Below are 12643 nucleotides of genomic sequence, written 5' to 3'. Positions count from 1 at the left end.
AACAGTAATACACTGCACTGACTTCAGGTCAGAACAGTAATACACTGCACTGACTTCAGGTCAGAACAGTAATACACTGCACTGACTTCAGGTCAGAACAGTAATACACTGCACTGACTTCAGGTCAGAACAGTAATACACTGCACTGACTTCAGGTCAGAACAGTAATACACTACACTGACTTCAGGTCAGAACAGTAATACACTGCACTGACTTCAGGTCAGAACAGTAATACACTGCACTGACTTCAGGTCAGAACAGTAATACACTGCACTGACTTCAGGTCAGAACAGTAATACACTGCACTGACTTCAGGTCAGAACAGTAATACACTGCACTGACTTCAGGTCAGAACAGTAATACACTGCACTGACTTCAGGTCAGAACAGTAATACACTGCACTGACTTCAGGTCAGAACAGTAATACACTGCACTGACTTCAGGTCAGAACAGTAATACACTGCACTGACTTCAGGTCAGAACAGTAATACACTGCACTGACTTCAGGTCAGAACAGTAATACACTACACTGACTTCAGGTCAGAACAGTAATACACTGCACTGACTTCAGGTCAGAACAGTAATACACTGCACTGACTTCAGGTCAGAACAGTAATACACTGCACTGACTTCAGGTCAGAACAGTAATACACTGCACTGACTTCAGGTCAGAACAGTAATACACTGCACTGACTTCAGGTCAGAACAGTAATACACTGCACTGACTTCAGGTCAGAACAGTAATACACTGCACTGACTTCAGGTCAGAACAGTAATACACTGCACTGACTTCAGGTCAGAACAGTAATACACTGCACTGACTTCAGGTCAGAACAGTAATACACTGCACTGACTTCAGGTCAGAACAGTAATACACTGCACTGACTTCAGGTCAGAACAGTAATACACTGCACTGACTTCAGGTCAGAACAGTAATATACTGCACTGACTTCAGGTCAGAACAGAAGCTGAAAACTTCAATCAATTTCCAGGGATTTCAAAGTGCTCTTTGAAAGAGAGAGAGGGGGGGCAGGGGAGGGGGGGGGGAGAGAGAGAGAGGGGGCAGGGGATATAGAGAGAGAGAAGAGAGAGAGAGGGGGGAGTTAGAGGTCCCCCTACAGTATGTGATGAGACCATCAGACATTAGTAGAACTAGAGTTAGAGGTCCCCCTACAGTATGTGATGAGACCATCAGACATTAGTAGAACTAGAGTTAGAGGTCCCCCTACAGTATGTGATGAGACCATCAGACATTAGTAGAACTAGAGTTAGAGGTCCCCCTACAGTATGTGATGAGACCATCAGACATTAGTAGAACTAGAGTTAGAGGTCCCCCTACAGTATGTGATGAGACCATCTCTTTACATATTATATTACATCCTATTGAAATACTGGGGTTTTTGTGCAGCTGTCTTTGTTGTCTGTATCACTGTGTTCACTCACAGCACAGAAGTACATGCCGCTGTCTCCTGCCTCCAACTTCTTCACTGTGAAAGATCCCCTCTCAGCTACAGTCTTGTTGGCTGAGAATTTGTCTTCACTGAAGTCTCCATATTCGGCTTTGCTATAACTACTTGTGTAGACTACCTGCTTCATTCCCTCTCCTGGAAGCTGTCTGTACCAGTACATCTGGTTGTAGCTAGCTCCCTTAGTGTGACTGCAGTTCATCTGAGCATCCCTGTCTTTCAGTTCCCAGAGTATGGTGGGTGTCTGAGTGACTTCACTCCCCTCAACAAGACCTGTAAGGATACAGTGAGAATGAAATCAATAGAGTTAGGTACAGTTAGACCTGAATACATCAAGACTCAGGTGAAGGGAACATATGCTTGGAAACATCAATATCTATAACTAGAGAAGTCCTTCATTGTAAATAAGAATGTTGTTCTGAACTTTCCTGGTTAAATAAATGAAACATTATGAAACTGTACCTGCAGCACAGAGCAGTGAGACAGTAACAGTGGAGAGAAATGTGAACATGTTTGATCACGTTATATGTGAGAGTGCTGGAAAGAGTCTGGTATCAATGTATATAAAACAAGAGGAGTGTCACATAGATGAATAGATGCCAATCAGTAGACCACGACAGGATCCACCATATTCAACATGTCAGTGAAGTGGGAGGGACTGATGATCTGAATACATCATGCTAATTAGTGGTCCAGACTGTAGAGACATTCACATTATTAAAGTTAGAGGTCCCCCTACAGTCCATGATGAGACCATCAGCTCTTTACATATTATATTCTATCCCATAGAGCTCGCCAGCTTGTAGTCCTAAAACACGGAAATGAGTCAGCATTTTCTACCTCTGGTTCGTTGACCATTGCTGTGGGAGAAATGAAGGGGTGAAATAATGGGGTTTTGGGATATAAGGTCTGAAGTTAAAACAGGCTTTGGAGATCTTATACGTTTTGTTCTGTGCAGTAACTTAAGGATCTGACCTTTTTTTCCCAAATTTCTACTAAAATGACATACCTGAAACTAACTGCCTGTAGCTCAGGACCTGAAGCAAGGATATGCATATTCTTGATCCCATTTGAAAGGAAACACTTTGAAGTTTGTGGATTTGTGAAACTAACGTAGAAAAAATAAGAAGAAGAAGAAAACGTACGTTTTCCCGACCCAAAAAATTAATCATCTTTGAAATGCAAGAGAAAGGCCATACTTCCAGATTGTAGTCTAGGTGTAATTTAAATTTTAGCCACCAGATGGCAGTAGTGTGTGTGAAAAGTTGCAGACTGATCCAGTGAAGAATTACATTACTGCACAATATTTAGAATTAATCCTGAAAGGAGTTTTACCAAATGTCCCATTTTTGGTCCATTGATATATTTTCAAGTACATATAGAGAACACAGACAAATTATATGGTAATATCAAATTAAAGTTTACACACTTCCAGAAATGTCATACATGATGGATCATTAGCTCATTCACTAACATTCACACATCAAGATGGCCAGGCGGGGTGGGTATGGAGCCAGAGACAGCAGTGGGGTCAAACTGTAGAACATAAAACTAGATTTTATCAAACAAAACTATGCTACATTTTATCTCTGGGACCCTCAGGATGACACATCAGAGCCAGGTTACTGAATGTAAGTACATTATTTACCTTCAGAGGTGAATGTATAGAACCAGTTGCCCTGATAAAAGTGTTTTGTTGTTGTGGACTCTCCTCAAACAATAGCATGGTATTTGTCAATGTAATAACTACTGGTGAACCTACTGATACCACAGTATGGTGTTGTAGCTGGGGAGAGTGTGTTCCACCTGCTGATACCACAGTATGGTGTTGTAGCTGGGGAGAGTGTGTTCCACCTGCTGATACCACAGTATGGTGTTGTAGCTGGGGAGAGTGTGTGAACAGGACAGCAGTTTCTCCAGAACTCTGAAATACTGAAGATGGAGACTGAAGAACGTTGGAACAGAGGACTTCACCTGTTACAGAAGAGGAGAGAGAGACCTGTTTGTTATAACTACTTTAGTCATTCAGGAAATGTATGGAATTATAGATTATTACAGACGTTATCTAATCTGTGTTCCAGAAAAATCAAGAGATTCACGTTCATAGGTGGAAAATATCCAACTGTCAAAGATTCTTAGTTCAACACATAGTCAAGATGAACATTCAAAAGGACATGGATCTTCAGCTCTCAGACTCCTTACTACACACCATAGTTTACTGGGGTACTGTGTCTGGTGACTCCACATGGATTTGTTGAGCTGTAACTCCACCTACAGGAAAGACATGATATCATACCATACTGTATCATGGTCTCCTGTATATCAGAGGGAACCTCCCCTTTCTGTTAGACCAGCTGGTGAGTGTTTTGGCATTGAATCAGAGTCAGATACAGTGTGATGTTAATACAGGTGTGATTATCTACAGTACACCAGGGAGGAGGTTTTTGTAGAGCAGAGAGGGAGATCTGATGCACTGTGTAAACTAGCAGCACAGTAATACACAGCACTGCTATTTGGAGTTAGTTGATTGATGGTTAAGGTGCTGGTACCACCTGCATTAGCATCTCCTTCTATATCAAATCCAGCCTCAGGATATCCAGTTTTCGCAAACATGTATCCTAAAAACACAAATTCTCTGTAGTTGGATTGCTTGTACCAGAGGATACGATCATAGCCTGATATACTATGTGAACACTCCATCTTAGCCGACTCTCCCTTTTTCTTGTACAGGTCTTCAGGTCTCTGGTGAACCTGGTTACTGAGAGAAGAACCTGGAGAAAGAGAGAAAGCGAGAGAGAGAGAGAGAGAGAGAGAGAGAGAGGTGAAGCAACAGATAAAGAAACATATTCACCTGAAACAGAAAAACAATCAAATAAGGATATTATTAGTTGATGAGATCAATGATCTGAATACCTGCAGCCCAGGCTGTGTAACCCATGGTGATGGAGATAAGAATTGTGATCATGTTGACTCACTGTTAAGGAGACAGAATGAGACAGACAAACCCCTCCACATGAATTAGAGGTGGCTTCTCATCAACTCATCTCAGTGATCTAATAGAGGGATGCTGCCTCCTTATGAGAACATCTAAAACATCAGAGACCTGAGATGAACCCTGCAGGAGGAGTCTATGTGGGACAGGAAGCAGGGTTTAGTAGAGCAGAGAGGGAGATCTGATGCACTGCTATCAGGAGGTAGTTGATTGATGATTAAAGGAAAGATTCACCCATTTTGAATGTTATATACATTTTTTCCATCTCTGAGTGAGGTTATATTGATGCCATGGGTCATGTCATGTTTTAATGTGTATCTGAGTTATTGGCGTTCCATCAGGCAGAAATCCTTCCGGTTGTCACGTTCTGACCTTAGTTCTTTTGTTATGTCTTTGTTTTAGTATGGTCAGGGCGTGAGTTGGGTGGGTTGTCTTTGTTCGTTTTTCTATGTTGTGTTTTGCGTTTGGCCTGGTATGGTTCTCTGATTGAGAATCATACTTAGGTAGCCTTTTTTCCACCTGTGTTTGGTGGGTGATTATTTTCTGTCCTGTGTTTTGTATTTTCACCGTTTAGGACTGTTTCGTTTCGTTCTCGTGTTTTGTTGTTTTTGTTCAAGTATTCGTTTTCATTAAAAGAGATAATGAATACTTACCACGCTGCACCTTGGCCCTCCTCTCTTTCTCCCAACGACGAACGTTACAGAATCACCCACCACCAAAGGACCAAGCAGCGTGGTAACGGGCAGCAGCAGCAGCAGCAGCGGACGAAATCTCAGGACTCTTGGACATGGGAGGAGATTTTGAACGGAGAAGGACCCTGGGCTCAGGCTGGAGAATATCGCCACCCCAAAGCAGAGCTGGAGGCAGCGAAAGCTGAGCGGCGGTGGTATGAGGAGGCAGCACGGCAGCGCGGTTGGAAGCCTGAGAGGCAGCCCCAAAAATGTATTGGGGGGGGCACACGGGGGGTGTGGCTAAGTCAGGTAGGAGACCTGAGCCAACTCCCCGTGCTTACCGTGGAGAGAGAGGGACCGGGCAGGCACCGTGTTATGCCGTGAGGTGCACGGTGTCCCCGGTGCGCAGGCATAGCCCGGTGCGGTACATAGCAGCGCCTCGTATCGGCCGGTCTAGAGTGGGCATCGAGCCAGGTGCCATGAAGCCGGCTCAGCGCATCTGGTCTCCAGTGCGTCTCCTCGGGCCGGGGTACATGCCCTACGCATGGTGTCCCCGGTTCGCCAGCACAGCCCAGTGCGGGCTATTCCACCTTGCCACACTGGCCTGGCTACGGGGAGCATTCAGCCAGGTAGGGTTGGGCAGGCTCGGTGCTCGATACCTGCAGTGCGCCTCCACGGTCCGGTCTATCCATTGCCGCCTCCACGCACCAGCCCTCCGGTGGCAGCCCCCCGCACCAGGCTGTCTCTCCGTGTCCTCCCTACAGGTGCTCCCGCCTGTTCAGTGCTGCCAGAGTCTTCCTCATGCCCAGCGCTGCCAGAGCCACCCGTCAGCCAGGAGCTGCCAGAGCCGCCCGTCAGCCAGGAGCTGCCAGAGCCGCCCGTCAGCCAGGAGCTGCCAGAGCCTCCCGTCAGCCAGGAGCTGCCAGAGCCTCCCGTCAGCCAGGAGCTGCCAGAGCCGTCCGTCAGCCAGGAGCTGCCTGAGCCGCCCGTCAGCCAGGAGCTGCCAGAGCCGCCCGTCAGCCAGGAGCTGCCAGAGCCTCCCGTCAGCCAGGAGCTGCCAGAGCCTCCCGTCAGCCAGGAGCTGCCAGAGCCTCCCGTCAGCCAGGAGCTGCCAGAGCCGTCCGTCAGCCAGGAGCTGCCAGAGCCGTCCGTCAGCCAGGAGCTGCCAGAGCCGTCCGTCAGCCAGGAGCTGCCAGAGCCGTCCGTCAACCAGGAGCTGCCAGAGGCGTCCGTCAGCCAGGAGCTGCGGAATCGCCCGTCAGCCAGGAGCTGGCGGAATCGCCCGTCACACCGGAGCTGCAGAAATCGCCCTTCACTCCGGAGATGCCGGAATCTCCCGTCCGTCCGGTGCTGCCGGAATCTCCCGTCCATTCGGGACCCGTGGCTAGGGTCCCCAGTCCGAAGGTCGGCGGCGAGGGTCGCCGCGCTAAAGAGGCCACGGAGGCGGTTTAAGAGGCGGAGAAAGACTATGGTGGAGTGGGGTCCACGTCCAGCGCCAGAGCTGCCACCGCGGACAGACACCCACCCAGACCCTCCCCTATAGGTTCAGGTTTTGCGGCCGGAGTCCGCACTTTTGGGGGGGGGGGGGGGGGTACTGTCACGTTCTGACCTTAGTTCTTTTGTTATGTCTTTGTTTTAGTATGGTCAGGGCGTGAGTTGGGTATAACTGTTCACAAAAAATATTGTTCTCACATATTAGTGTTATTTAACACTGTAAAATATAGGAATGAGTGGATTTGGGGGGATTATATCCTGTCAATTTTAGGTCTATATTGTTTGAAAAATATGTTATTTCAAGCACTTTTGGACAATTACTGTATATCTCCAGACAGAGGAACAGTTATAGAGGTGAGTTGTATCTCCAGACAGAGGAACAGTTATAGGGGTGAGTTGTATCTCCAGACAGAGGAACAGTTATAGTGGTGAGTTGTATCTCCAGACAGGGGAACAGTTATAGTGGTGAGTTGTATCTCCAGACAGAGGAACAGTTATAGTGGTGAGTTGTATCTCCAGAGGAACAGTTATAGTGGTGAGTTGTATCTCCAGACAGAGGAACAGTTATAGTGGTGAGTTTTATCTCCAGAGGAACAGTTGTAGTGGTGAGTTGTATCTCCAGAGGAACAGTTATAGTGGTGAGTTGTATCTCCAGAGGAACAGTTATAGTGGTGAGTTGTATCTCCAGACAGAGGAACAGTTATAGTGGTGAGTTGTATCTCCATACAGAGGAACAGTTATAGTGGTGAGTTGTATCTCCAGAGGAACAGTTATAGTGGTGAGTTGTATCTCCAGAGGAACAGTTATAGTGGTGAGTTGTATCTCCAGACAGAGGAACAGTTATAGTGGTGAGTTGTATCTCCAGAGGAACAGTTATAGTGGTGAGTTGTATCTCCAGAGGAACAGTTATAGTGGTGAGTTGTATCTCCAGACAGAGGAACAGGTATAGTGGTGAGTTGTATCTCCAGAGGAACAGTTATAGTGGTGAGTTGTATCTCCAGACAGAGGAACAGTTATAGTGGTGAGTTGTATCTCCAGACAGAGGAACTAATGAGATGTCTTTGCTGTGGTAACACATTATTTAAGGGTCCATAATAATCCATTTACAAGGCATTTACAAACCGTTTATGAATCATTACTAACACGTTTGTAAATGTTAGTAGGCTAGTTATTTATAAATGTGTATACATCTCTATACTGTCTTAAATGTCCTGTGTTGTTTGCTTGTTCTATTTCAACAGGAATGTCTTCCAATAGCATGGCCATCTTTCTGGGAGAAATTACACTGGTCACTCAAAACATGTATCAAGTATTTCTAAAGTATAAATAGCAGTCTCTTTAGATGTGGGACTGCAATAAGACCTGACGGGTGATTAGATTAGTACATGGTTTAATAATGTTTAGAGTGAATTAATAAATGTTGACCACAACTACTGCCGGCCCTGGTCCAGGCCCCCTAGGGCCCTCCCATACCACCGGCCCTGGTCCAGGCCTCCTAGTGCCCTCAAATAGCACCGGCCCTGGCCCAGGCCCCCTAGTGCCCTCCCATACCATCAACCCTGGTCCAGGCCCCCTAGGGCCCTCCCATACCACCGGCCCTGAACCTGGCCCCCTAGGGCCCTCCCATACCACCGGCCCTGGCCCAGGCCCCCTAGTGCCCTCCCATACCACCAGCCCTGGTCCAGGCCCCCTAGGGCCCTCCCATACCACCAGCCCTTGTCCAGGCCCCCTAGGGCCCTCCCATACCACCGGCCCTGGTCCAAGCCCCCTAGGGCCCTTCAATAGCACCGGCCCTGGCCCCCTAGGGCCCTCCCATACCACCGACCCTGGTCCAGGCCTCCTAGTGCCCTCCCATACTGCCGGCCCTGGTCCAGGCCCCCATGGATCCCCCCACACCACCAGCCCTGGTCCAGGCCCCCTATGGCCCTCCCATACCATCAGCCCTGGTCCAGGACCATAAACCTAATAATGAGGTGTATTCATCCCAAATGACACCCTAATCCCTATATATGGGCACTAACTTTGACCAAGGCCTATATTGGGCCACTATACAGCATCTTCTAAATGTGTGGAGAAACACTCCCTCCTGGTGGAGAACTGAGGAAGTACACCTAAACCATCTAAACTAGCCACTTATAACAGTATCATTACCATCTGTTTGATATCAAATGGTTCATAGCAAAGTGTTGTTGAAGTGGTTGAAGACAGGTGCTGGTGTATAGAGCTGTAGTCAGTATTATATGAGAGGATCAGAGAGGGTTTTTGTAGAGGAGAGAGGGTATAGTGAAACACTGTGCTTCACTAGCAGCACAGAAATACACTGCACTGTCTTCAGCTTCTGTCACTTTGGGAATATGTAGATACGCCATTTTATTAGCTGCACCATCTCCACTGACATTAAAACGCCCTTTAAAGGAATCTTCCACCGTTGGACTGGTGTTCCACACATACCCAATGAGTTTCAGAGCAGTGTTTTGGGCTGACTGTTGGTACCACAGTATCATGTAGTAACTTGAAACAGTGTGGCTGCAGGTGAGATTAACTTTATCTTCAGGTCCTTTTAGTATTGCAGTAGGAGTCTGGTGAACTTTGTCTGTTGGTGACAGCCCTGTGGATGAAAACAGACAATATGAAATATACAGTATTACTCAGCATATTGACAGCAATATATTTCAGTAGTAAATCTATCTTTCATGAGGGATTTAGTACCTGTCACCCATAGTGGTAGAGTTGCTACATGTATGAGAAGCTTGATCATGTTGATGGTTCTGGAGAGAAGAGTCACATGGACAAGGAGAAAGGGTTTTCAGATAGTCAGAGATGTGATGTCATCTAGTGGGAGTGTCAAATGTATGTCAGCATCCCAAATGGCTCCCTATTCCCTTTCTAGTGCACTACTTTAGACCAGAGCCCATAGGGGGGAGAGGAGAATAAGGCAATAGAGAAGGGGAGCTGAACTGAGCTGCCGGAGGGGAAGGAAATGACATCACTTTGACGTCAGAACTTGATATTCAAGCAGATCCCTTGTTCACCTACAGGTCTCCTGTTCAACTTAAAGGTGTATTGTGGAACATACCGGTATCTACATCATTGAAAGTCTCTTTTAGTCTTTAGATTTGATCTGTGTTATAGATTCTGCAGTCATCACACTAGAAATAGGATGTAAAGTGAAGAAATACCTGAACCGTTTCTTCAAGACAACAACATCAACCACATTATTTGGTCTAGAGGTTTGATATCAACTTCCTCCATGTGCTCAGACATCTACAGCGGTGGATAGCAGGTGTGCTGGGTGTTGATGTACACTGCAGTTATGGAGTAAAGGATCAGAAGGGGGGTTTGTAGAAGAGAGATGGGTATCTACATCACTGTGTTGACTTCAGGTCAGAACAGTAATACACTGCACTGACTTCAGGTCAGAACAGTAATACACTGCACTGACTTCAGGTCAGAACAGTAATACACTGCACTGACTTCAGGTCAGAACAGTAATACACTGCACTGACTTCAGGTCAGAACAGTAATACACTGCACTGACTTCAGGTCAGAACAGTAATACACTGCACTGACTTCAGGTCAGAACAGTAATACACTGCACTGACTTCTGGTCAGAACAGTAATACACTGCACTGACTTCAGGTCAGAACAGTAATACACTGCACTGACTTCAGGTCAGAACAGAAGCTTAAAACATACTTACTTCAATCAATTTCCAGGGATTTCAAAGTTAGTTCAAAGAGAGAGAGGGGGGGGGCAGGGGAGGGGGGGGGGGCAGGGGAGGGGGGGCAGGGGATATATAGAGAGAGAGAGGAGAGAGAGAGGGGGGAGTTAGAGGTCCCCCTACAGTATGTGATGAGACCATCAGACATTAGTAGAACTAGAGTTAGAGGTCCCCCTACAGTATGTGATGAGACCATCAGACATTAGTAGAACTAGAGTTAGAGGTCCCCCTACAGTATGTGATGAGACCATCAGACATTAGTAGAGTTAGAGGTCCCCTTACAGTATGTGATGAGACCATCATACATTAGTAGAACTAGAGTTAGAGGTCCCCCTACAGTATGTGATGAGACCATCATACATTAGTAGAACTAGAGTTAGAGGTCCCCCTACAGTATGTGATGAGACCATCAGACATTAGTAGAACTAGAGTTAGAGGTCCCCCTACAGTATGTGATGAGACCATCAGACATTAGAAGAACTAGAGTTAGAGGTCCCCCTACAGTATGTGATGAGACCATCATACATTAGTAGAACTAGAGTTAGAGGTCCCCCTACAGTATGTGATGAGACCATCAGACATTAGTAGAACTAGAGTTAGAGGTCCCCCTACAGTATGTGATGAGATCATCAGACATTAGTAGAACTAGAGTTAGAGGTCCCCCTACAGTATGTGATGAGACCATCAGACATTAGTAGAACTAGAGTTAGAGGTCCCCCTACAGTATGTGATGAGACCATCAGACATTAGTAGAACTAGAGTTAGAGGTCTCCCTACAGTATGTGATGAGACCATCAGACATTAGTAGAACTAGAGTTAGAGGTCCCCCTACAGTATGTGATGAGACCATCAGACATTAGTAGAACTGGAGTTCGAGGTCCCCCTACAGTATGTGATGAGACCATCAGACATTAGTAGAACTAGAGTTAGAGGTCCCCCTACAGTATGTGATGAGACCATCAGACATTAGTAGAACTAGAGTTAGAGGTCCCCCTACAGTATGTGATGAGACCATCAGACATTAGTAGAACTAGAGTTAGAGGTCCCCCTACAGTATGTGATGAGACCATCAGACATTAGTAGAACTAGAGTTAGAGGTCCCCCTACAGTATGTGATGAGACCATCAGACATTAGTAGAACTAGAATTAGAGGTCCCCCTACAGTATGTGATGAAACCATCAGACATTAGTAGAACTAGAGTTAGAGGTCCCCCTACAGTATGTGATGAGACCATCAGACATCAGTAGAACTAGAGTTAGAGGTCCCCCTACAGTATGTGATGAGACCATCAGACATTAGTAGAACTAGAATTAGAGGTCCCCCTACAGTATGTGATGAAACCATCAGACATTAGTAGAACTAGAGTTAGAGGTCCCCCTACAGTATGTGATGAGACCATCAGACATTAGTAGAACTAGAGTTAGAGGTCCCCCTACAGTATGTGATGAGACCATCAGACATTAGTAGAACTAGAGTTAGAGGTCCCCCTACAGTATGTGATGAGACCATCAGACATGAGTAGAACTAGAGTTAGAGGTCCCCCTACAGTATGTGATGAGACCATCAGACATTAGTAGAACTAGAGTTAGAGGTCCCCCTACAGTATGTGATGAGACCATCAGACATTAGTAGAACTAGAGTTAGAGGTCCCCCTACAGTATGTGATGAGACCATCAGACATTAGTAGAACTAGAGTTAGAGGTCCCCCTACAGTATGTGATGAGACCATCAGACATTAGTAGAACTAGAGTTAGAGGTCCCCCTATAGTATGTGATGAGACCATCAGACATTAGTAGAACTAGAGTTAGAGGTCCCCCTACAGTATGTGATGAGACCATCAGACATTAGTAGAACTAGAGTTAGAGGTCCCCCTACAGTATGTGATGAGACCATCAGACATTAGTAGAACTAGAGTTAGAGGTCCCCCTACAGTATGTGATGAGACCATCTCTTTACATATTATATTACATCCTATTGAAATACTGGGGTTTTTGTGCAGCTGTACTTGTTGTCTGTATCACTGTGTTGACTCACAGCACAGAAGTACATGCCGCTGTCTCCTGCCTCCAACTTCTTCACTGTGAAAGATCCCCTCTCAGCTACAGTCTTGTTGGCTGAGAAGTTGTCTTCACTGAAATCCCCTGAATACTCAGGTTTGGAACTGGGAGTAGTGAAGGCTACCTGCTTCATTCCCTCTCCTGGAAGCTGTCTGTACCAGTACATCTGGTAGTAGCTAGCTCCCTTAGTGTGACTGCAGTTCATCTGAGCATCCCTGTATTTCAGTTCCCAGAGTATGG

At 46.2% G+C, this 12643-nt stretch overlaps 1 gene segment (V, D, J or C); it reads right to left on the bottom strand.

Annotated features, from left to right (window-relative positions):
- Window positions 1–1380: 1380 nt before the first annotated feature.
- LOC129813396 (T cell receptor beta variable 18-like) lies at window positions 1381–2037 on the bottom strand. The segment is given in 2 exon segments: window positions 1381–1739; window positions 1929–2037. Coding segments are annotated over 2 exon segments (408 nt in total).
- Window positions 2038–12643: the final 10606 nt, after the last annotated feature.

The sequence above is a fragment of the Salvelinus fontinalis genome, chromosome 16 (assembly GCF_029448725.1).
Source record: "Salvelinus fontinalis isolate EN_2023a chromosome 16, ASM2944872v1, whole genome shotgun sequence".
Classification (NCBI taxonomy): domain Eukaryota; kingdom Metazoa; phylum Chordata; class Actinopteri; order Salmoniformes; family Salmonidae; genus Salvelinus; species Salvelinus fontinalis.
The sequence above is the reverse complement of the archived record's forward strand: the minus strand, read 5'-3'. Positions and strand labels throughout refer to the sequence as shown.